General features: G+C 41.4%; 1 protein-coding gene across 3 annotated transcripts in view; it reads right to left on the reverse strand.

Annotated features, from left to right (window-relative positions):
• pskh1 (protein serine kinase H1) overlaps positions 1–17,081 on the reverse strand; it is a 54,813-nt gene extending 37,732 nt beyond the window's left edge. For all 3 annotated transcript variants that reach the window (XR_013886477.1, XM_080187081.1, XM_080187082.1), the window contains exons 1-2: positions 16,963–17,081; positions 15,641–16,660 (exon numbers count right to left, since the gene is read on the reverse strand). Coding sequence is in view for 2 of the 3 variants with exons in the window: in XM_080187081.1 (XP_080043207.1) it covers positions 15,641–16,582 (942 nt within the window). In the remaining variant the exon portion in view is untranslated. The remainder of the gene's footprint in view (positions 1–15,640; positions 16,661–16,962) is intronic.
• Between the last annotated feature and the right edge of the window lie 5,912 nt (positions 17,082–22,993).

Consider the following 22,993-nt stretch of genomic DNA (forward strand, 5'->3'; position numbering starts at 1 on the left):
TCAGTGAAATCCCTGCAATAACTATTCCTTTGTTCTCCCAAGGCAAATAAATACATTCTCCATAATTCAAAGCAATAAAATCTTCCAAACTACTTACACAACACTTTAAAAAAAAATCAATAGACAGTTCCATATATTTAGCTGGCAAATTTACAGGATTACACCAAATAGTTTTTAAACAAAAAGTGGCACTGCACCAAAAACATTCCTTGTGAATGATACCATGCTGTCACCAAAATTTACATACACAAATTAGGAGGAGGCCAGCTGGCCCCTCAAGTCTACTCAATGGTAAGATCATGGCTGATACGATGGTGGCCTCAACTCCATATTCTGTTTACCCCCAATAATCTTTGACTCCTTTGTTAGTCAAGAATCTATCTACCTCTGCCTTAAAAAATTCAAAGGCTCTGCCTCCACCATTCTCTGGGAAAGATAGTTCCAAACATTCATGGCCTTCTGAGAAAAAAATTCTTCTTTTTAAACTGTGTCCCTTTGGCTCACAGGGGGAAACATTCCTTCAGCGTCCACCCTGTCAAGTCCCTCAGGATCTTATGTGATTTAATAAAATCATCTCTCAATTCAATCCATTTGTGCCTTTCCATCCAGCCTACCAAACATACTTTGCCCCACCAATGTAATCATTATTTTGGATACTGAAAAAAAACAATGACTGAATGAGCATTCTTTTATCAGTATTGCTTGAGGAAAATCCATCAGCTGATTTTACATCCTAAGTTTTCTCTTTTGTAAACCTATTATACTTCCTTCCAGCAAATTAAAACAGCAATCAAGAATGGCATTCAAACTGATTTCTTTCTGAAACTTGTCTGGCCCTGAACCTAAAATAACGTCAATGATTTTCCCTACGTCTACTTTAAATTAGGTTAAAGTCCAACTTTATTTGTTATCTCGAGCTTTCGAAGTGCTGCTCCTTCATCCCTGATGAATGAGAGAACAGCACTTGGTGTGACTTGGACCAGGGTTGTAGAGTTATGGATGAGGTCAAGTTTAAGGAAATATTGGAACTACATAAAAATAATTTTAAAAGAATCAGCACATCAGTACCTCCAATGATACGTGGCAGAAGAAAACAAATAATTGAAAGTTGACATAAACATTGTGAATACAGTGTTAAGAGACTCAAAATATTTTATGGCTTACGCTTTAAGTCAGAAGGACAGAACATTAACTTTTAATTCATGCACAATGACATACCTTAAGTGCATAATAAGCTTGGGGAAAGGTTGCAGAACACCAATTTATTTACCCTAAGATAAAGATCAACAAAACTGGTCTTTCTTTAAAATCAAGGCTAAAACTCAGGTTAACCAGCTAACTGTACTAATAACATGGAGGTAGTGAGTCAGCACACAGATAATCCTATTTTTAAAAAATCAACAGTTTCTATCACTTCCCATGAGTTTATTTAATTCTAGGAAATGCAAAGCACCTACTTTAATGCTTATCTTTTTCGGACAGGGCTGAGAATGCAATAGGAACAGGCATTATGTCCTCGAAATGCACAATTCACTAAATAATTCAAACTAATTTCTCATTCTAATCTTCAGTATTTTTAAGCTAAATTTCCCCTACTTTTCCATGTGCAGCTTTAATAGTGTGAAAACAAAGAACATACTGAATAAAGCACATTAGATTGGAGCCTAAGACGATTAGAAGCTAGCCTTTATATAGAAACCAAGGAACATGAGTTGGCAATTTAGTCCCTTGAGTCTATTCCACCATTCAACAACATCACAGTTAATCTGTCCCCTAGCTCCATATTCAAACTCATCTTTGCTCCATATCTCTTAATACCTTTTGTTAACACAAATCAAACAAACAGATTTAAAATTAACAACAGCAATTGTTGTTTGCGCAAGTTCCAAACTTCTACCCCTCTGTGCGTGAAGTGCTTCCTTACTCCACCCCTGAAAGGCAGACAATGTCCCTTTTCCAAGACTCCACAACCAATGAAACTAGTTTCTCCACCTATCCAATTTGATCCTTTAATATTTTAAACTTTGACTAAATAGGTCCTTAACTTTCCAAATTCCAGGGAATCAGGTAATACTATGTGTAATCTCTCGTTGTATTTTAATCCTTGGAGCTCAGATATCAATTTTGTTCATTTACACTGCATCCTTCAAAGCCAATATACCACCTGCCCAGTCCCAGTCTAGCAGCTCTGACCTTTATATCCCGGTCAGCTCAGTCTGTGGTGATACTTGGTGTTGGACTTTTAAATTTCACACCCAAAGTACATTCTGCAGCCTTGCCATCCTCAATGCTTCCTTTGTGGTGTTCAACATAGAGGAGTATTGATTCATCAGCTAATAGTACACGGTAATCAACAGGAGATTTCCTTGCCCACGTTTGACTTGCTGCATGAGATTTCATGGGGTCCAGAGTCAATGTTCAGCACTCCCAGGACAACTCCCTCCCAACTATATACCACTGTGCTGCCATCTCGACTGGGTCTGTCCTGCTGATGACACAGGACATATCTAGGAATGGCAATGGGGGCGTCTGGGTCACTATCTATAAGGTATAATTTACTGAGTATGACTATGTCAGGCTGTCGGTTAACTAGTCTGAGAGACAGCTTTCTGTACCAAAATTGGGGGAATTATAGGGTGTTTCTCTGAGGAACAGTGGAACCTCTCCCTGTGCTTCCAGGCAAGGTATTTATAAAGCCATCCAGAGGTTGATTACCATTTCTGGTAAAGACAAAGGAACATATGACTATCTCAACTCAAAGGCCATGGGTATAACTGCCAATAATAATTCCTAGGTCTCCGGTTGGAATATACATAGGAGGAGGTTAAAAGCCTGCTTGCTACCAGCCTGTGGTGTGTGCATCTGTCTGTCGGTTCGTGGGTGCGCTGTGGCAGGAGTGAAACCATGATTACTTGGCAAGGGTGTGCCTCTCGGCCTTTTGGCTAAGACCAAGCATCAGATCAAGCCCAAGATAGCGGTGCAAAGCCTTTTCTTGTCAACTTGGATTTTGCATATCTCTCTTGCGCGCATCACGAATTGGATTCAATTTGAATTTGAATTGGTTTTTGCTGCAAGCAAGGAGATGGATTCAGGTCTGCCTGGTCCACTCTGTGCATTGACTTGCAACTTTAAGAAACAGCAGCTGGGAGTTTGCCAATTGAAGTTGATACAGTAACCAAAGAGGGCCCCTACAAAATAGTCAGCTTTTACAGGAACATCTAAAACTCTCCCTTTGACTGAGGAAGTCAGTCAGCGAAAGGTGGCAACTGGAAGAAGAACTGAAATCTCTCCACCAAACCAGAGAATACCTGAACCAATGAATCAACTGTTTGCAGATGTCAACTACTGGAATCAATCTGTATTGGCTACAATGTTCATCATCTATTCCCCACAATTCAAGGACTGTTCTGTATAACTTTAAAAAAAACTATGCACTATTGAACTCAATTCTGACTTCTCTGTATGAATGCAGGTATGTAGAACATAGAACACTACAGCACAAACAGACCCTTCGGCCCACGAGTTGCGCCGATCACATCAACACCTATCTATAACCCCCAATCCCATAAAACCCCATATACTCATCCAGAAGTCTTTTAAAAGACCCCAGCGAGTTCGCCTCCACCACCACTGATGGTAGCCGATTCCACTCACTCACCACCCTCAGAGAAAAACTTACCCCTAACATCACTTCTGTATGTGTGTGTTATCCTTTCTCCTTAAACTTTCGGTAATTAATAAATTTACTCTATCTTAACTCCAGAAAGCCTGGAATTAAATTGGCTCATTTTTAAACATAACTATTGGGTCTGAAAATTGTATCCAAGGGAAAGGGGACTTTGTTAGATTAAACCTTTGCTGCTAGTAGCAGAGGGTGGGTTGAATAAAGACAGAAAGCCAGTCTTCCCTCTTCACTGAGGTTCATAATTTGGGGATATCCCAGCTGGACAGTGACAAATTGAGGGGTCTTGCCCAGATCAACAACTCTGGGAAACCTCATCCGGGGCTGATTATAACAAGACGGAATTCCAGGGATTAAAGTGAAGACAGTTGTATTGCCAATGGTGGAGTGATTGAAATCAGAAATGTGCAAGATGACAAATGGAGGAATACAGCAATTGAGAAGGTTCCTAGGGCTGGAGGAAGATACAGAGATGGGGAAAGGGGCATGATTGGAGAGATTTGAAAACTGGCATGAGAATTTTAAAATTGAGATGCCATCTGACCAGAACCCAGTGAAGCTCAGCAAATATGGTGATGGGCAACCAGGACATGGCATAAAGTTTAGATTTGGATGAACTCAAAAGTTTTGTAAGGTGAAGATGGGAAGCTGACCAGGAGTGTATTGGAATAGTCAGAGCTTGGGGTAATAAAGGCATGGTTGTGGATTTCAGCAGTAAAACAAATAGGATTGGGTTGACGAGGTTACAGAGGTGAATGCATTTCTGATATGCAGAAGGTAACGTCTGTGATTGTTGAATCTGCAGCCATCTGCAAGGATTTCCTTACATACCTTAATATGATCCATCCCCCAACTCATTCACTTTTGAGATGGAGCAATCTAATGAATTTTTAAAAAGTTTTTTATTAATTAATGTCACAAGTGGACTTACATTAACACTGCTATGAAGTTATTGTGAAGATCCTCTAGTCGCCATACTCCAAAGCCTTTTTGGGTACATTGAGGGAGAATTTAGCATGGCCAATGCACTTAGCCAGTAAATCTTTTGGATTAACGAGCTCCCTTTCATTGACATGTTAAAAAATCCACAAATCGCTTCTCCATTGCTGTCTACCACAAGCCTACCTTCACATGTCAATACTCACTTTGGATTCGTATAGTTCCATGCGTTACAAAATTGGCCTTACCAGCAATTTGTAAATGGGGTCTGAACCATTTTCTCACCATCATGATTAAACTGACTGGCCTGTAATTGCTGGGCTTATCTTTACACTCATTTTGTCCAGAAATCTTCCTTGGGTAGTTTAATAATAAGATTGCCAATTCTTGTACATGAGTACAAAGGTTCAGGAGAGGACACTTCTACCACCACCAAAGTAACATTTCACTTGGTACAAAATATTCCCCTCATAAACCAGCCTCTTCAAAGGAGAAAATTTAAAAATGACATTCACTGGTATTAATTGATTGAGAATTTAACATATTAACAATACTGCCAAATTCAAAAACTTCAGTGCTACACTTTAGCTTATAAACTCAAGTTGAAACTTTTTTCCTGCCTAGTTGTGCCTAAGATTTCAATAACACACTTCTGCCAGGGCCCATTTAATTTGTGTGTGAACAGCTTTGTTTACTCAAGGAAATCACAGTGCCTTGCCTTCACATGGAATTCATCCCACTACTCCACAGCAACACCCCCAGGCAACTGTCAAGGGCACTGACACCAAGGCTCACTCTTCTCAGTTTCTAAAAAGAAAGGCTTTTCTTGAGTCCGTGTTCTATATTTAAAAACCCAGCTGTTTTCATTTTGTTTTATTCATACACTTTCTTCATTGAATTGCTTATTAAACTCCATTTTCCTTGCCACTAAGACTTACAGGTAATCTGCTCCAAATCACCTAAAACCAGCCTTGAGGGATTCACGCTTCAACCAGCCTCAACTTCTTTGTTTGAATCAGGAGCACACTGCAAGAAATCAGTACCAAAATGGCCTGGTCAAAAAGCTCACTTCTTGCTCAATCACACTGTACAATCACTGGATAAGGAACATTTTCTCTATGGTACAAGACTTAAGTTGGCGATAGCATTATATCACAGGCTTTTCAATGAACTTTAGCTAAAGTAGAAGTATTTCTGCTTTTGTATTCATTCTGAAATATAAAACTTGAATCCACATGGGAACAATACCAGAGTACAAGCAAAAGATGTGTGTGGGACTATAGATATCCTATCACTATGTCCATAGTCAGCAGATAGCCAATCTTCCAGTCAAAGCTTTGGGTAAAGCACCAATTTGCAGTAAAGGTTAGTTGAGTAACCATTTTACATAATTCACACATACTCTAACCCAAAATTAAATAAGACTAGTCTTTTTACTGTTAAAGATTATTTCTGCAATTATCTTTCTGCATCCATGACTTATAAGTCAGTGGTAGTAACATTTACAAAAACAAAGAGTGCTGGAGAAACTCAGCAGATCCGACAGCATTTGTGGAGAGAGAATAGAGCCAACATTTCATGTCAGGGTAACCCTTCATCAGAGCTGAAGGCAAAGAAAATCAGACAAGATTTATAGTAAGTAAAATTAATCTTGGAATCGAGGAAGTAAATGTGCTTTAAGAAATTATATAGAGTCAGAACATTAAGTCTATTTCTCTCCCCACAGATGCTGCCAGATCTTCGGGGTTTATGCAGCATTTTCTGTTTTAATTTCAGAATCCAAAGTATTTTACTTTTATTAAGAAAGGAAACTGCTCTCTTGTCTTTGTTCATTCACAACATGAGGTGAAGTGATCAAGAACTTGCCCAATGCATCAAGATTGCACATCTCCAATACTCCACAGTGCATTAACCAATATTTGTAGAAATTTACACAATGTAAGAATAAACAATCCTAGGAAAATATCATGAGGGTTTTGGCTGGGGAGCAGATAATAAACAAATGGATACAGATAATATCATGTTAACTTATACATGATAAAATTATTTTCCAAAGGCCAAACCTGATAATCTTGCCATATATCATGTTTAGATGCTTCTATGCTCAATTATGTCACAAAATACAGAAACAGCCAAAACATATAAAACCAAAATTAGTTGAAAAAGATAGCTTATAATTTATAGTTCAAATATAATCCCCAATGATCAGCACTTTTAAAATAAGAAAAATATTCAAAATTATGCATTCAAAAGTACTACTTTAAGGCAAAAATCTAATCCTATGGGCATCATAAAACATTGCATTTTAATGACTGGTTTGCCAACCAGCACAAGTACCCAATAACCACTTGATGCATCTAACACTTTATTTTGATGGTTAGTCTCAGTAATGCTCACTACTCCAGCGAAAAATCCCAGGACGTTAAGCTAAGATTCATAGAGGTTTACAGCATGGAAATAGGCCCTTTGGCCCAACTTGTCCATGCTACCCATTTTTTAAAACCTGTAAACTAATCCCAATTGCCCGCATTTGGCCCATATCCCTCTATACCCATCTACTCATGAAACTATCTAAGTGCTTCTTAAAAGACAAAATTGTACCTGTCTCTACTACTACCTCTGGCAGCTTGTTCCAGACACACACCACCCTGTGAAAAAATTGCCCCTCTGGACACTTTTGTATCTCTCCCCTCTCACCTTAAACCTTTGCCTTCTAGTTTTAGGCTCCCCTACCTTTGGGAAAAGATATTGACCATCTAACTGATCTGTGCCCCTCATTATTTTATAGACTTATAAGATCACTCCTCAGCCTCCTATGCTCCAGAGAGAAAAGTCCCAGTCTATCCAGTCTCTCCTTATAATTCAATCCATCAAATCCCGGTAGCATCCTAGTAAATCTTTTCTGCACTCTTTCTAGTTTAATAATATCCTTTCTATAATAGGGTGACCAGAATTGCACACAATATTCCAGGTGTGGCCTTACCAATGTCTTGTACAACTTCAACAAGACATTCCAATTCCTGTATTCAATGTTCTGACTGATGAAACCAAGCATGCTGAATGCCTTCTTCACTATTCTGTCCGCCTGTGACTCCACTTACAAGGAGCTATGAACATGTACCCCTAGATCTTTGTTCTGTAACTCTTCCCATGCCCTTCCATTAACTGAGTAACTCCTGCCCTGGTTCAATCTACCAAAATGCATCATCTCGCATTTGTCTAAATTAAAGTCCATCTATCATTCGTCAGCCCACTGGCCCAACTGATCAAGATTCCGTTGCAATAAAGCTGAAACACACAATTAGAAGAGCTGCTAGTTCCATATTTTACTAGCACATTTTTCATCGAATATAAGGGACATTTTATGGTCAAATACTTGAGAAAAAAAGTCACTCCACGACCTTATCTGGGGAAATTTCTTTAAACGATTGAGAAAGACATTGTAGTGGGTCATAAACTACGCATCAGCTTTAGCATTTAAACTGTTGAACATGATAGATTATCCCAAATTTAGAACTGCACCCAACATTCCTGGCATTCTTGCCAAAATAATGTGTAGAGATGGGGGATATCATGCTGACAACAGTGATTAGAATATCACTTTCTATAAAGGCAAAGAAATAAATCTGAACAGCCTGTTTCTTTGGCAGGAAACCTACAAGATTAATATATAAAATGGTAACCCAAAACTAAGTAATTCAGTTAGTGGCACATGGTTGACAAGAGTTTGAATTTTGAATTCCTTCAGCTTGTTAGGGAAAGGGTAGATAGAAGAAAGTGAAACGTCTTTTGAGAATTAGTAAGTTTGAAGAGATAATATGGTGGAATTTCTGTTTATGCACACACTATAAATATGACTGTGGGCCAGTTGGTGAAAAGTCAGTGCTGGATGTGGAAGCTGATCAATGCCTGCACGTGATGTTGCCAAGAAACAGCACGTAGATTGCAAAACTTTACGAGTAGAACAAAACTAGAACGCTCCCGCTGAGATAGATAATGGATTTCAGTCTTCCAGAGGGCGGTACAGTCAATCATAGAGAGGGTTGCAGTAAGGTTAATGGAAGATAATATACCCTAAACACAATCACAGATTAGTCATTGGTAACAATGGGTATTTCCACACTGTGTTGGGCTTAGGAGATTCAATTAGATCTGTGGGACAAATGTACATAAAGCCTGAGAAAGGATATGGATTTTGGAGATGGAGCAGAATTGCAAGGCAGAGAAATGAATAAGCTGACAATTTTGGTCTTTAAAGTATAGGGGTAGTGCCTGAAAGACAAAACTATTTACAGTGCCAGTTAGGAGCAGTCAAAAAAGGAAGCTGGGTAGCAGTTTGGTGGAACAGGTGACGGAAGCAGGAGCTCAGTCTCATGGTGAGCTGAGCTTTGACAGGGAATGAGGGTGGAGGGGGGGGAAGAAAGCTATGTTGAAGGTACCAATGGTAGACAAGGAATTTCAGGGCCAGGGTTTGGTGCAGGGCAGAGTAGAGGGTTAGCCTATGGGACAATGGGCAATGGTGACAAACAGTGGAAGCAGCTAAATAAATCACTTGATTGTTGGTGACAAGAATCTATGAGCTCCTCAAATCTATTGTTAGACAAGATGGTGTAGACACATATGTAGGGAAAAGGAGCGTAAGGTGTTCAGTGCCTTCTGCTAAATCTATCCTCTACTCCACCATCACTTCAGAGAACAGCAAGGCCTGAAAAGACTTGCTTTGTTCAAGCCACATTATGTGTGGATGACTAGATCAATTCTGTGTCAGATACACTCACTTACATTTTTGGGACTTGAAGAAACAAATATGGGGGCTAGCCAGGAGAAGCAATGTGGATGGAAAATAGTGCAGCTTTTGCTAGGGACAAGTGCACTAAAATTAAAAGTCCTGCTCAATCACTGAGCACCAGACATACGCTGACTTTACTTTCACCTTTTGATGTGTATTAAATCTTTCTGAATGTTAAAAACTTAATTTGCTTCACCTATCTATTAACAGGCTAATTTCAGAATTAAATTCATTAAACAAATGCAACTTGAGTAACACAACATGTTATCGTTGAAGAGTTGGTGTAGCTACCTCAGAAAGGTCAGTCCCCACACAGCTACTGGTATATGTGGAACAGTAGCCCTTTAAGGAATCAATGCCTTTAGGCAAGACAAAGAAAACTGGTGAGACAAAACTTTTTCCCCCAAAAAGGCTCCTCTCGAAGGAATTTGTTTACTGACCGTACTTTCCATTTAAATACCAGAGACAAAATATAATTAACCACAAAGGCAAAAGGAATGGAAAGTGATGGGCAGACTTACACAGTCAAGGACCTAAAAGAAATAGCCCCAGGCTGACATAAACAGAGTTGCATTAAACTTCATTAAATCAACCTGGGCAACTCGACTGAAAAATGATGAACATGCTTAACAAATCATTGGAGGCAATCTGTAATTTATAGTTTCTTCAAAACATGCAAACGGCAAAGAGCAGTCCCACGATAGATGTTTCTCAGGGTCAAAAAAACGAGGAACTCACATAAAACACAATTGTGATCTCAAATAGTTAATAAATGTAAATTCTGAATTCTCAAATGATAGGGAAATAGAAATTTAAATTAGTCGCTGATAAGATAGAAGCTAAAGTTCTGGTCGTACCCATTATTTGTCATTTTAATCTAAGCTAATGGGATTTTCAACATAGATAAAATCTAGAGAGATAAATGTTACTTTATTTCAGGACAGAAGAGGTATTGAACATCTTCTGTGCTTAGGGCTGTGCAGGATACAGTAAATAAACAATGTTCTCGTTTTACATTTGAGATAGAACAAACATATTTCAAATGCAGCAGCTGAAGACAGAGTTTATTCTGGAGGAATCTGCACAGTTTGTACTCAGTTATGAAATAAATTAACCAGCAAAAAAAATCTGAACCATCAAACAATCCACTGTAGGAAAAAATGGTAAATGGCAATAAAACCTTCTCAGAGGAATAATAAAGATAATCCATTTCTAAAACAGATAAATTATTTCAGAACATGTAATAATTTGCTGTGCCAGGTATAGTCAAAATGAATCAAAGTAGTTTACTCTCATTAGATTGCATTTTAATGACTCCTGCAATCTAAACAATGTTTTCTTTCTTTAAAGGTAGCTTTTGTTCAGTAAAACAAAATTCAAGGAACAATGCCACATTTTTAAATTAGGCACTTTATACTGTTCTGACCTCAGCACAGACTTCAACAGCTTTGGACACTCTGCTACCAATGGACTATTACTCTAGCATGTATCTTCTACATGATGCACTGTAGCAACTCTGAGGCTTCTTTGACAGCATCTTCCAAACTAGCAATCTCAACCACCCAGGAGAACAAGAGCAGCAGACCCTAGAAATTGCACCAGCTGCAAGTTCCCCTCCAAGTCACACCATCCCAACTTGGACCTATATCGCCATTCTTTCATTGTAACTGGATCAAATCCTGGGTCTCCCTTTCTAAGAGCATTAAGCACCTACAGCACTTAGACTGCATAGGTTCATCATCTCGCAGCAGCAATAAATACTGGCATTGCCAGCGACATCCACATTCCATGAGTGAATTTTTAAAACTCCCTTCTTCATCTGTTTATCTAGCTATCCCTTAATGGCATCTACACTATTCACTACAACTGCACCCTGTGGTAGCAAGTTCCACACTTTCACCACTCTCTGGATAAAACTGCATCTGAATTTTCTTTTTCTTGGTGGCTTTCTTATATTGATGGTGTCTGGGTCTGTTCTTCTCCACAAGTGAAAGCACCTCTCTGTGCCCGCTCTATCAAAACATTTCATTATATAAAGGCCTCTACTCAGTCACCCTCAGCCTTCTCCTTTCAAGATGGGAGAGACTTGGCTCGTTCATCCCTTCCACGTAGGCAAAACATTGAAATTCTAGGGGTTATCCTTGTAATTTATTTTTATCCTCTTCATTGCCTCTCTCTTTTTATAATATGGCAACCTGAAATGCACACACTTCCAATGTGGCCAAACCACAGTTTAATACTAGTTTAGCATAACTTCTCTACTTTTCTATTTAATCCTTCTAAAATAAAGCCCAAGTGCAGTTTGCCTTTTTATTGCCAAATGGTTTTGTTAACTCAAGTTATCTTTTCAGTAATTGGTTTATTTGGACTCCTGATCCCTTTGCTTCTCAATCCCATATAATTCTATTTTCCTTTCCAAACATTCATACCTCACACTTCCATGTTGAAATATGTCTATTCTGCAAAGTTTACTAATATCTTCTTGTGATTTGTTGCACTCCTCCTCAGCGTTGACTATCCATCCAATCCCGTGTTTTAAATTCTAAAATCTAACCTGTTAACATAACTGTGAACAAGGGGCCTAGCACTAATCCTTGTGGGATCTCACTTCCCACCTTCTGCCACCCTGGATCATTAAAGTCAGTTTTCATTGACAATTTTAAGCTTTTTTGTCCTTTTCTTGAGGTTTTGTTTTTAGCATGAAATGACTTGGGAAAAGAAATTAGGCGCTACTTCAGTTAAATGAAATGTCAGTAATTTAATTAATATTTTAAACATTGCAAATAATCAAGAAAACAAATTACTTTAAATGTCAGGTTCAGTTCATTATTATATACAGCTCGCTGGCACTACTTTCAGGAGTTCACCTTTAATGCCTAGATATTTTTTGAATTAAAAGCAAAATTGAAAAGCTTATAATTAATGTTGTGAAAACATACAATAGTCTATCAATATGATGAGTGGAGATTCCAAACGCTGGGGATTGTGAACAGGAAAATAATTGCCATTTTAGTTTTAGTAAACAAAGTCTTGGTATTCAAAGTCAGCCATTCACTGATGACTTCAATCAAAGGATTATCAGTACATTATTCCATGCCCAATTAGGAATTAAAGGCTGGCATTTGCTGCCATCTAAATTTACAAATAATAGTCTGCAAAACACTACCCAAAGATGATCCAACTACCCCACAAAGAATACAAGTTGTGCTGCCTTTGTTTCATTTGTTGTCAAAAACCAGGTGCAGGTGTATATTGCACTAATGGGCTCAGCACAGCACACAATGCATATAATGTTTGTGCCATGATATTGTCCTGCCCACCTGCCCACACTAAAAAGAACAAAATTAAAAGTTTGGGCTGATGCATTTGGGAATAAACATATTTTTAAATAACATGATTGCTGATAACAGGGAAGGGAAGGGCGGGGGGGGTGCTCAACTGGCTGGACGGCTAATGTTTGGATCAGATTAGCATCATTAGCAGGGGGTTTGATCCCCATTCTGGCTGAGGTAAACTCAAGGCTTGCCTCTTTGCCCTAACCATAGTAAAACAAAAGTCGCTTAGCCTTGTTTCAACGATTATCAGCAGGGACCTGATCTGGGGAAGAGAACACAAGAAGAGAAGGAAGTAGTGAGAAGTACTGCCAAACAAACTCTCTGACCCTATCACAATTGTGGAGTCTCATTCTCTCAATGAGAGGATTTTCACAGTAACTTCATTGTAGTGTTAACGTAAGCCTACCAATGACACTGATCAATAAACTTAAAAACAATTCAAATTGAAACTCTTTTTTGCTTTCCTTTTCTCTCCTTTTATGATTTAAATCTACTATTTCCTGGTTGAGACACTGTTTGGCAAAGTGACGATTCTTCAATCTGACTGGCTGAAGAGCCTTGCTCATTCTTGCCCTGCTCACAGTCCAGGGAATTACACCAAATAAAATTGCAGCCAATCTGAGCATTGAAGCTGGGGAAATCTGTATGGGCAGCTGTCAGGAAGGTGCACAGTGAATGCTGCTCCTTCATCACTGGCTGCAAAATCCAAGCCAGCATGTCTAATGGAATTGCAACAAAAATATTGCATTCACAGTTATTTTCAAATAATAAGCAGTACTCCTTTAAATAGAGTTTACACTGAAATTAAACTGGTTAAAAAGTGTTGTCTTGAAAAACGCAAACAAATCAGGCCCTTCAGTTCGTTAATTACACTCCAAGCCAAACTGACCTTTTGGGACACAGCAAATAGCTTCAGTAAAAACAAAAAAAAATTGAACACCGCTAATCAGTTAAATAAGACTACTAGCCAAATTCTGCCACGAGCATCAAGCATCCCACATTAGGACCACTTTCATGTGGTGACCCAGATTCGATGGCACATCCTCACACTTAATGGGAGACAGTCAATTAGTAAGCCATGTCTGCTATCACTGTCCAATTAGAGGTGGGAAGTGGGCTGAGAAGATGCGAGGATCTATCAGAGCAGCCTGAGCGAAGAATGGCCATTGGAATCACCTTGAGGTGCCAAGCTGCACAGTACAGGCAAGGGCAGCATAGGGTGGAGGCATGATGATGATGAACTGACTGATAGCCAATCCCTTCCACCCAGCCCTATCCCAGGTGGAGATTAATCCACTTGCAAGGCTTTGCAGGCCCATGGCAGAGGGTTGTCAGTTTGGTCCCCCAAAGATAAAATTTCATATTCACCACATGGTGGAGACCTCTCACACTGCTTTCGTCTCCTGCAAGTGGGCGGGCTGCAAACAAAATGGAAGCGGGGGCGGGGGGGGGGGGGGGGGGGGGGGGGAATGTATTTTTGGCACATTTGGCAATTCCTTACTCATAAGAACATAAGAAATAGGTGCAGGAGTAGGTCATCTAGCCTTTCAAGCCTGCCCCGCCATTCAATAAGATCATGGCTGATCTGAAGTGGCTCAGTTCCACTTTCCCGCTTTCTCCCCACAACCCTTAATTCCCTTGCCTACCAAAAACCTATCTACCCGTGTCTTAAATATATTTAGCGAGGTAGCCTCCACCACTTCACGGGCAGAGAATTCCAGAGATTCACCACCCTTTGAGTGAAGAAGTTCTTCCTCAACTCCATTCTAAACTGCATCCCCCCTTAACTTGAGGCTGTGCCCTCTCGTCCTGCTGTCCTTTCTACGCGGGAAGAATCTCTCTACCTCTACCCTATCCATCCCCTCATTATCTTATACGTCTCTATAAGATCCCCCCCATCCTCCTAAACTCCAACGAGTACAGACCCAGTCTATTCAGCCTCTCTTCATAGTCCAACCCCCTCATCTCTGGTATCAGCCTAGGTGACCCTCCTCTGCACTCCCTCCAAGGTCAAAATATCCATGCGCAAGTGCAGCGACCAAAACTGCACACAGTACTCCAGCTGCAGCCTCACCAGTGCCTTGTACAGTTGCAGCAAGACCTCCCTGCTTTTATATTCTATCCCCCTCGCTATAAAGGCCAGCATCCCATTCGCCTTCTTGATCACCTGCTGCACCTGCAGACTGGGTTTTTGCGACTCATGCACAAGGACCCCCAGGTCCCTCTGCACTGTAGCATGCTGCAGCTTTTCACCCTTTAAATAGTAAACCCTCCTACTATTATTCCTGTCAAAGTGGATAACCTCACACTTGCTAACATTGTACTCCATGTTACTCTGCCCACCATTGCCAGGTTCATTGCTGTTACCACTGCTTCTGGAAAATACATGCATCAGCACACGTTGGGGAGCTAGCCATCTTTTTATCTTAAGTTAATCTATCGCGCCCCACACACATCCAACCCCATCCCCTCCAAAGGGCTGGGAAAATATAGTCCTAGGAAGCAGAATTATAACATGCATTCTAAATGTAACAAGGCTATTTAATTCCAAGTGCCCTGTTTCCTTTCTAAATGGGTTAGGGAAAATTTGCACAAAACTAAATCACCCTTAATGCCTCGGTCCCCTCAGTGCTGGGTTCTAGGAACATTGTAAGAATCTGATTCTTGCAAAGTACCCTGCAACTCTGAAAACTCACTGCCAATACAGAAAATAGTGTTAAGATCATTACTGCTGCTTGGTGGGGCATGGAGTAAGGACCAGAATCAGAAAATCAGACTAAAAATCTACAAACAAGGTTTCATGACAATAGAGATACTGATACCCATGCACCAATTTCATGTGATCTTTTTCTTCCTATCAAGTTTTGTTGAATGCACTATTTTAATGCTACTTACCTCCCCTGAGTAACTGTATTTACCCTTCAATATCTGTCTATATAATCGTGTGCGATTGTCATCTTCAAAGGGCATAGTTCCACTTAATAAAATGTAGGAGACTACACCCAGTGCCCACATGTCAACAGAATTTGTGTAAGGCTTCCTCACGAGGATTTCGGGAGCAATGTACTCTGGGGTGCCACAGGTAGTCTTCATGAGACAGTCATCGCCTTTCTTTCGAGTGCTTGCTAATCCAAAATCTGTGATCATAATTTTGGAATCAGCACCTGGATGATAGTACAGCAAGTTTTCAGGTTTCAGGTCTCTATGGGTGATGCCAAGGATATGCAAATATTTAACTCCTTCGAGAACCATTTGCAGAACTCTGGTGGCATCTCTTTCAGTAAAGGAGCCTTTGGCTATGATCCTATCAAAAAGTTCACCTCCAGTTGCTAATTCCATCACCATATACACTCTCTCTTGAGTCTCAAATACTTCAATGAGCTGTATGACATTGGTGTGTCTCACTCTCCTGAGGACATTGAGTTCAGATTCACACACTTCTCTGCCTTCCCTGTACTTAGTTTCAATCAATTTTATTGCATAAGGCTGTTTAGTGCTTTTGTGCTCCACTCTGACCACTCGACTAAAGCTTCCCCGACCAATCAGTGCCTTGATGTCATATTTTGCAGTCACTCTGGGATCAAACTTTGCACGATATTTGGCCACTTTATTCCTCCTCGGATCATTCTGCTGGTCCCAGTGTCCAGTTTGTTGGTATGCATTAGTCTGAAGAGGTGGTGGTTGGCCTGCCTTGCCACCACTCTTGATGGCATCATATTTAATAAAGTGCTTGTATTTATCACCGTGGTGGCCAGTATATGGCTCCACAGTTTTCACTAGATCCAAATGGACATCTTTAGGTGGCTCGGGCAGCACCTTGCTTGTCCCACAGCCCATCACTTTTTGCTGTTAGTGAGCCAGGAAGGCATGTTGTCCCTTCATTACTCTCCCTCTCCTTGTACTTACACCCTTCCTCTGCAACAAGAAAGAAAAACACAAATTTCAAACCACTTTTAACACAATATTTGCAACTGACAAGTCAGATCGAATATTCTCCACAGCTTCCAGTAACAATAACTGGCTTTTATTTTGTAAAGATTCGACACATACAAGAAAAGTTAACTAGATGACTCAGTTCAGTATGCAGTTAGGGGAAGATCTGATTAACGAATGAAACTCTCATTTCCCAGACCCAGCTAAAGCTGTGACAGGCGAGTCCCCGGGAGCTGGACGGCCCCTTCCCGAAAAGCGCGGTCCCACCCCGGCACGGCCCTCACCTGACTCGGCACAGCAAGGCCGGCTGCTCGGGCTATCCCGCTGAGGGCCGCTGCCAGGCGCAGCATTGCCAACTTCAGAGGCCGGGCCGCGGCGCTGCTCCTTCCCGGTCCGCACACTCCCAGCCCCTCCCCCTGAACTTTTCCTGACCTCACGCTCCCGACGCAATTCGGTCACTTCCGCGACCCCAACGGGGGTTGCCATGGCAATGTCAATCATTCGCCTTGCCACCCCTCCAGTAGATTGCATTTATTCGTTCGGTGGGGATGTTACCATCGGTGGGTGGGCCAGCACAATAGTCCTTGAAAAGGTGGTGTGAACTGCCTGTTTGAACAACTACAGCAAATGTGGTGTAGGTACAACCCCAGTGCTGTTGGGAGGGAGTGACAGGGTGACCCAGTGACACAGAAGGAAAACTGATACATTTCTAAGTCATGATGGTAAGTGGCTTGGAGGGATATTTCTCTCAGCCTTTTGGCCTTATGACAGCATGGTGGCACAATGGTGAGCACTGCTGCCTCACAGCGCAGGGAGCCAAGGACCTAGGTTTGATTCCCAACTTGGGTGTCTTTGCAGAGTCTGCATGTTCTCCCTCTGTCAGCATGGATTTCCTCTCAGTGTGCCAACTTCCTCCCACAGTCTGAAATACACGCTGGTTAGGTGCAATGGCCATGCTAAATTCTCCCGCAGTCTACCCGAATAGGTGCCGGAGTGTGACAACTAGGGGATTTTCACAGTAACTTCATTGTTGTGTTAATGTAAGCTGACTTGTGACACTAATAAATAAACTTAAAAATCAAGATGAAGCATCAGATCAAGCCCAGGGTGCAATGCCTTGTCTTGTTAGCTTAGAACTTGTTTGCTCCTCTTGTGGGGACTATGAATTGGATTCAATTTGAATTTGATTTTTTGGATGGAATAATTTTTTTTAAAAGGTGGAACTTGTACGTGGTGGACCTGCTGCCTTTATCCTTTAGGTGATATAGATCATGATTTGGAAGGTGCTGTTGAAGGAGCAAATTGTTTTAGTGCATCTTGTAAGTGGTACACATTGCTGCCACTACTGGTGGCAGCTAATGACATTGGTGGGACGATTGAAATTGGGATGCCCAAGGTACCAGATTTGCAGGAACAACCGTATCTGTGCACGGATATCTCAGAGGGTTTTGGGCTGGTGAATGTTACAGAGAAAAACCATTGGATGTTGCTTAACTGAAGCAATGTAGATCAACAAATACAGGAGTGAATGCTGCAAGTTAGGACATGGACTGTAGAGATTTGGAGATTAGAACCTGGAAAGTCACCAGGAATCCCACATTGGAATAGTTAAGTCGAGAGTAACAAGGGCATGAGTAAAGGTTTCAGCAGCAGCCTGGTGAAAAAAGGCAGTTCTAATGATGGCTCAGATATATGACATTACTGTTACTAGAGAGGCGGTGCTCGACAGACTGGAGGGGCTGATTGTGGACAAGTCCCCAGGACCGGATGGAATGCATCCGAGGGTTCTGAAAGAAATGGCGGAGGTGATAGTGGATGCCTTGGTGGTTATTTTCCAGACGTCGCTGGATTCCAGGGAAGTGCCAGAAGATTGGAAAACGGCTAATGTTACGCCGTTGTTTAAGAAGGGTGCCAGGCAAAAGGCGGGGAATTATAGGCCGGTTAGTTTAACGTCTGTGGTAAGTAAAATGTTAGAATCCGTCATTAAGGAGGAAATTGCGAAGCACCTTGAAGGCAATTGCTTGATAGAGCGGACGCAGCACGGTTTCATGAAAGGGAAGTCGTGTCTGACAAATTTACTGGAGTTCTATGAGGATGTGTCTAGGGCGGTGGATAGAGGAGAGCCGGTGGATGTGGTCTTTCTGGATTTTCAGAAGGCATTTGACAAAGTACCTCACAAGAGGTTATTGCAAAAGGTCGAGGGACATGGAGTTGGGGGTAGGGTGTTAGCGTGGATAGAGGATTGGTTGTCAAATAGGAGGCAGAGAGTGGGGGTCAATGGGTGCTATTCGGATTGGCGGATGGTGACTAGTGGAGTGCCCCAGGGGTCGGTGCTGGGGCCTCAGCTTTTTACCATTTATATAGATGATCTGGAGGAGGGAACCGAGTGTAGAGTGTCGAAATTTGCTGATGACACCAAGATTGGGGGAACGGCAAATTGTGCGGAGGGTGTGGAAGGATCTAGATAGGCTGGGCGAATGGGCCAGGAACTGGCAAATGGAATTTAATGTTGGCAAGTGTGAGGTGGTCCACTTTAGTAGGAATAATGGTAGGAAGGACTATTACTTACGTGGCGAAAAACTGCAGCAGGCGACGGTGCAGAGGGACCTCGGGGTCCTTGTGCATGAGTCGCAAAAACCCAGCTTGCAGGTGCAGCAGGTGGTCAGGAAGGCGAATGGGATGCTGGCCTTCATAGCGAGGGGGATTGAATATAAAAGTAGGGAGGTCTTGCTGCAGCTGTATAGGGCATTGGTGAGGCCACAGCTGGAGTACTGTGTGCAGTTTTGGGCGCCGCACCTGCGCAAGGATATTTTGGCCTTGGAGGGAGTGCAGAGGAGGTTTACTAGGCTGATACCGGAGTTGAGGGCGTTGAGCTATGAGGAGAGGCTGAATAAACTAGGCTTGTACTCGTTAGAGTTTAGAAGAATGAGGGGAGATCTCATTGAGACGTATAAGATGATGAATGGGATGGATAGGATAGAGGTGGAGAGACTCTTCCCGCTCAAAAAAGACAGTAGGACTAGGGGGCACAGCCTCAAGATAAAGGGGGGGCGGTTTAGAACGGAGTTGAGGAGGAACTTCTTCACTCAAAGGGTGGTGAATCTCTGGAATTCTCTGCCCGTTGAAGTGGTGGAGGCTGCCTCGCCAAATATTTTTAAGACGCGGGTTGATGGGTTTTTGATAAGAGAGGGGATTAAGGGTTATGGGGAGAGGGCGGGAAGGTGGAACTGAGCCACGACAGATCAGCCATGATCTTATTGAATGGCGGGGCAGGCTCGAAGGGCTAGATGGCCTACTCCTGCTCCTATTTCTTATGTTCTTATGTTCTTATATGGTTGGAAGGTCACCTTGGCGTTAGATATTACATCAAAGCTGCGAATCATGAAGTTCAGCCTCAGACAGTTGCAAAGGACAGGAATGAAGTTGGTAACTAAAGAACAGAGTTTGCATTGGGTACTGAAATAATGGGTTCAGTCTTCCCAATATTTAGTTAGGGGAAATTTCTGCTCATCCAGTACGAGATGGCAGATAAGTAGTCTGACAATTTAGAGATAATGGAAAGATCGTGAGAGGAGATAGTTAGAAATATCTATCATCAGTATGCAAGAGAAAACAGATACTGTATTCTCAGATGATGTATGAAGCATGTAGATGAGAAATAGCAGAGAGTGAAGGATGGATCATTGGGGGATGCCAGAGATAACGCTGTGGGAGAAGGTGATTCTCTGGCTGTGACTGTATACATAAGAATGGAACAAGGTGTGTGTAGGTTCATCCAGCTTAATGACACATTGAAGGGTTGATGGGGGATAGTGTGATCAATATGAGGACAGTGGTGTAGTGGATTGGTAATGCAGAGAGCCACATTAATTAATAGAGACCATGGCTGGAATTCTCTGGCTGTTCACGCTCTGTTGCTGCTGCATGTGAGGACAGAGACTTTGCGCTCAACCAAATCTCCACTCGCTGCAGTGGGACCAGAGAATCTCACTAGCTTGAACAGCTGGAAAATTCTGGCCTATGAAATAATTTAGTTGTGGTAAAAAGCAATCTGATTCATTAACAACCTTTATGGAAGAAAATCTGCTGTCTTTACCTGCTGTAGTCTACTTGTGACTCCAGACCCCCTGAACCCATAGAAATGTGGTTGACTTTGAATGCCCTCTGAAATTGCCTAGCAAGACACTTAGTTGTACCAAACTGTTACAGAAAATTAGAAAAGGAATAAAACTAGACAGACCACCTAGCACTGACCTCGGCACTGGAAATGACAAGGCACACCCTACCCTCAACTTTGCAAAGTCCTCCTAACTAACATCCGGGGACTTGTGCCAAAATTGGGAAAGCTGCCCACAAGATTAGTTAAGCATCAGCTTGACATAGTTGTACTCACTAATTCATACTTTATGTTGGGGGGGTTTTCGAAGTGGCTGGGCACCATCAGAAATTTCAGACAATATAAGACTCATGAAGCCAGTGTCCCAGTTTAAAGATGCAACTTTTATTAAAACCAGCGATCGCAGGGTGAAATTTATTGAAGAGTCCTCGGTCACTCTGGCAAGGAGCAATCTCACAACTCCAATTAAGCTCTGATGTTCAATGGTTAGGAAAGGTCATTATACTCTTTTCTTATTAAATACATCTGCCTTTCATTAGCTTTGAGTCAATTATCTTCAATATACATAAATCAACAATAATATCTGTCATATACTGCAGTCAATTGTACCTTATCTTCTGGCATAATGGTATTTCATTAGTTTGTAAAATCCAGAGGTCTCCTCTCATTTTGGCTAACACAACATCTTGTGCCGCTTAGTAGCCAGATACATTCCAAAATATCAATATATATGTTTTTAAATCACCATTACTTGTTTAAATGTCTTACTGCATTTCATATGTGTGCAGGTGCTCTCTTGTTAGCTTATAAGCCTGATTTAAATTCACTTATCTTGAAGCTGGTAGTTCTATCAGTGTCTTAAACATCTAAAGATTTAAAATCTTCATTAACCTATTAGGATTTTTATCTCAACATGTTTCAACCAATTTAATAGACACCCCTATCATCATCCTGTGTATGTCCTGTCCCACCAACAGGGCAGAGGTGGTGTCTAGGTGTTATACAGTCAGGAGGGAGTTGCTTTGGAAGTCGTCAAATTGACTCTGGACCCTATGAAGTCTCATGGTCAAACATGGACAAAGAAATCTCCCACTGACTACAACCAGGTGATGAATCTATATTCTTCCAGATTGAACACCATTTGGAAGAAACAAGTACAGCAAGGGTTCTGGATTGCAAACTTCATGTCCATCATCAAGGGGTAACAATATTACTGACTGAGTTGGCTAAGTTCTGAAGGATATGTCAGCCATACTGGGCCTATGCTAGGTGATGAAGGCTCCAGCAAGAGGGAAGGCCTATTGGATCTTACTCTCACCCAATCCACTTGTTGTAGATGTGTCTGTCCTTTTGGTGGAAGGAACCATCAACAATTATTATGGAAACAAACTCCGATCTTCACACGGAGGATACCATCCATTGTAATGTGTGACACTACTTAAGTGGTATGTGGCTTAAACATCTCAAAACAGCATGAAGTGCTGTGGATCATCAACAGCAGCAGAATTATACTCAACCACAACCTATAGTCTCATAACCTGCCATATCCCTCACTCTATCCTTATTAGAGGATCAACCCAGCTTTAACTGTGGAGTGCATGAGCTATTCAGGCATACTTAAAAATGAAGGGTTAACCTGGTGAAGGTGCAACACAGGGCTAAATGCATATAAAACAGCACAAGCAGCATTCAATAAATGGAACTAAGCAACCTCACACCCAATGGATCAGATCAGTTCTGCTACATCCAGTCATGAATGGTGATGGACAGTTAAACAACTAACCAGGAAGAGAGGCTTCACAAGCATCCCCATCCTCAATATTGGAGGAGCCCAGCACATTCGTGCAAAAGACAGTGATCTATTGGGCGTGAGGTTGCTTAGTTCCATTTATTGAATGCTGCTTTTGCTACTTTATATGCATTTAGCCCTGTGTTGCACCTTCACCAGCTTAACAGCTGAAGGCATTGAATACTGCAAAGGTTTGGGTCCCTACAAAATCCCAGAGGTATAACTGCATACTGGTGCTCCAGAACTAACAAACTAGCCATAACCCTAGTCAAGCTCTTCCAGTGTAACTACAACACTGGCATCTAACTGATAATATGAAAAATTGCCCAGATATGCCCTGCTGACAAAATTAGGAAAAATCTTATCTGGTTAATTAGTATCCCATTGGTCTATTCTCAAACATAAGCAA

This window comes from Carcharhinus amblyrhynchos, chromosome 4 (genome assembly GCF_965287045.1).
Source record: "Carcharhinus amblyrhynchos chromosome 4, sCarAmb.v2.hapA, whole genome shotgun sequence".
NCBI lineage: Eukaryota > Metazoa > Chordata > Chondrichthyes > Carcharhiniformes > Carcharhinidae > Carcharhinus > Carcharhinus amblyrhynchos.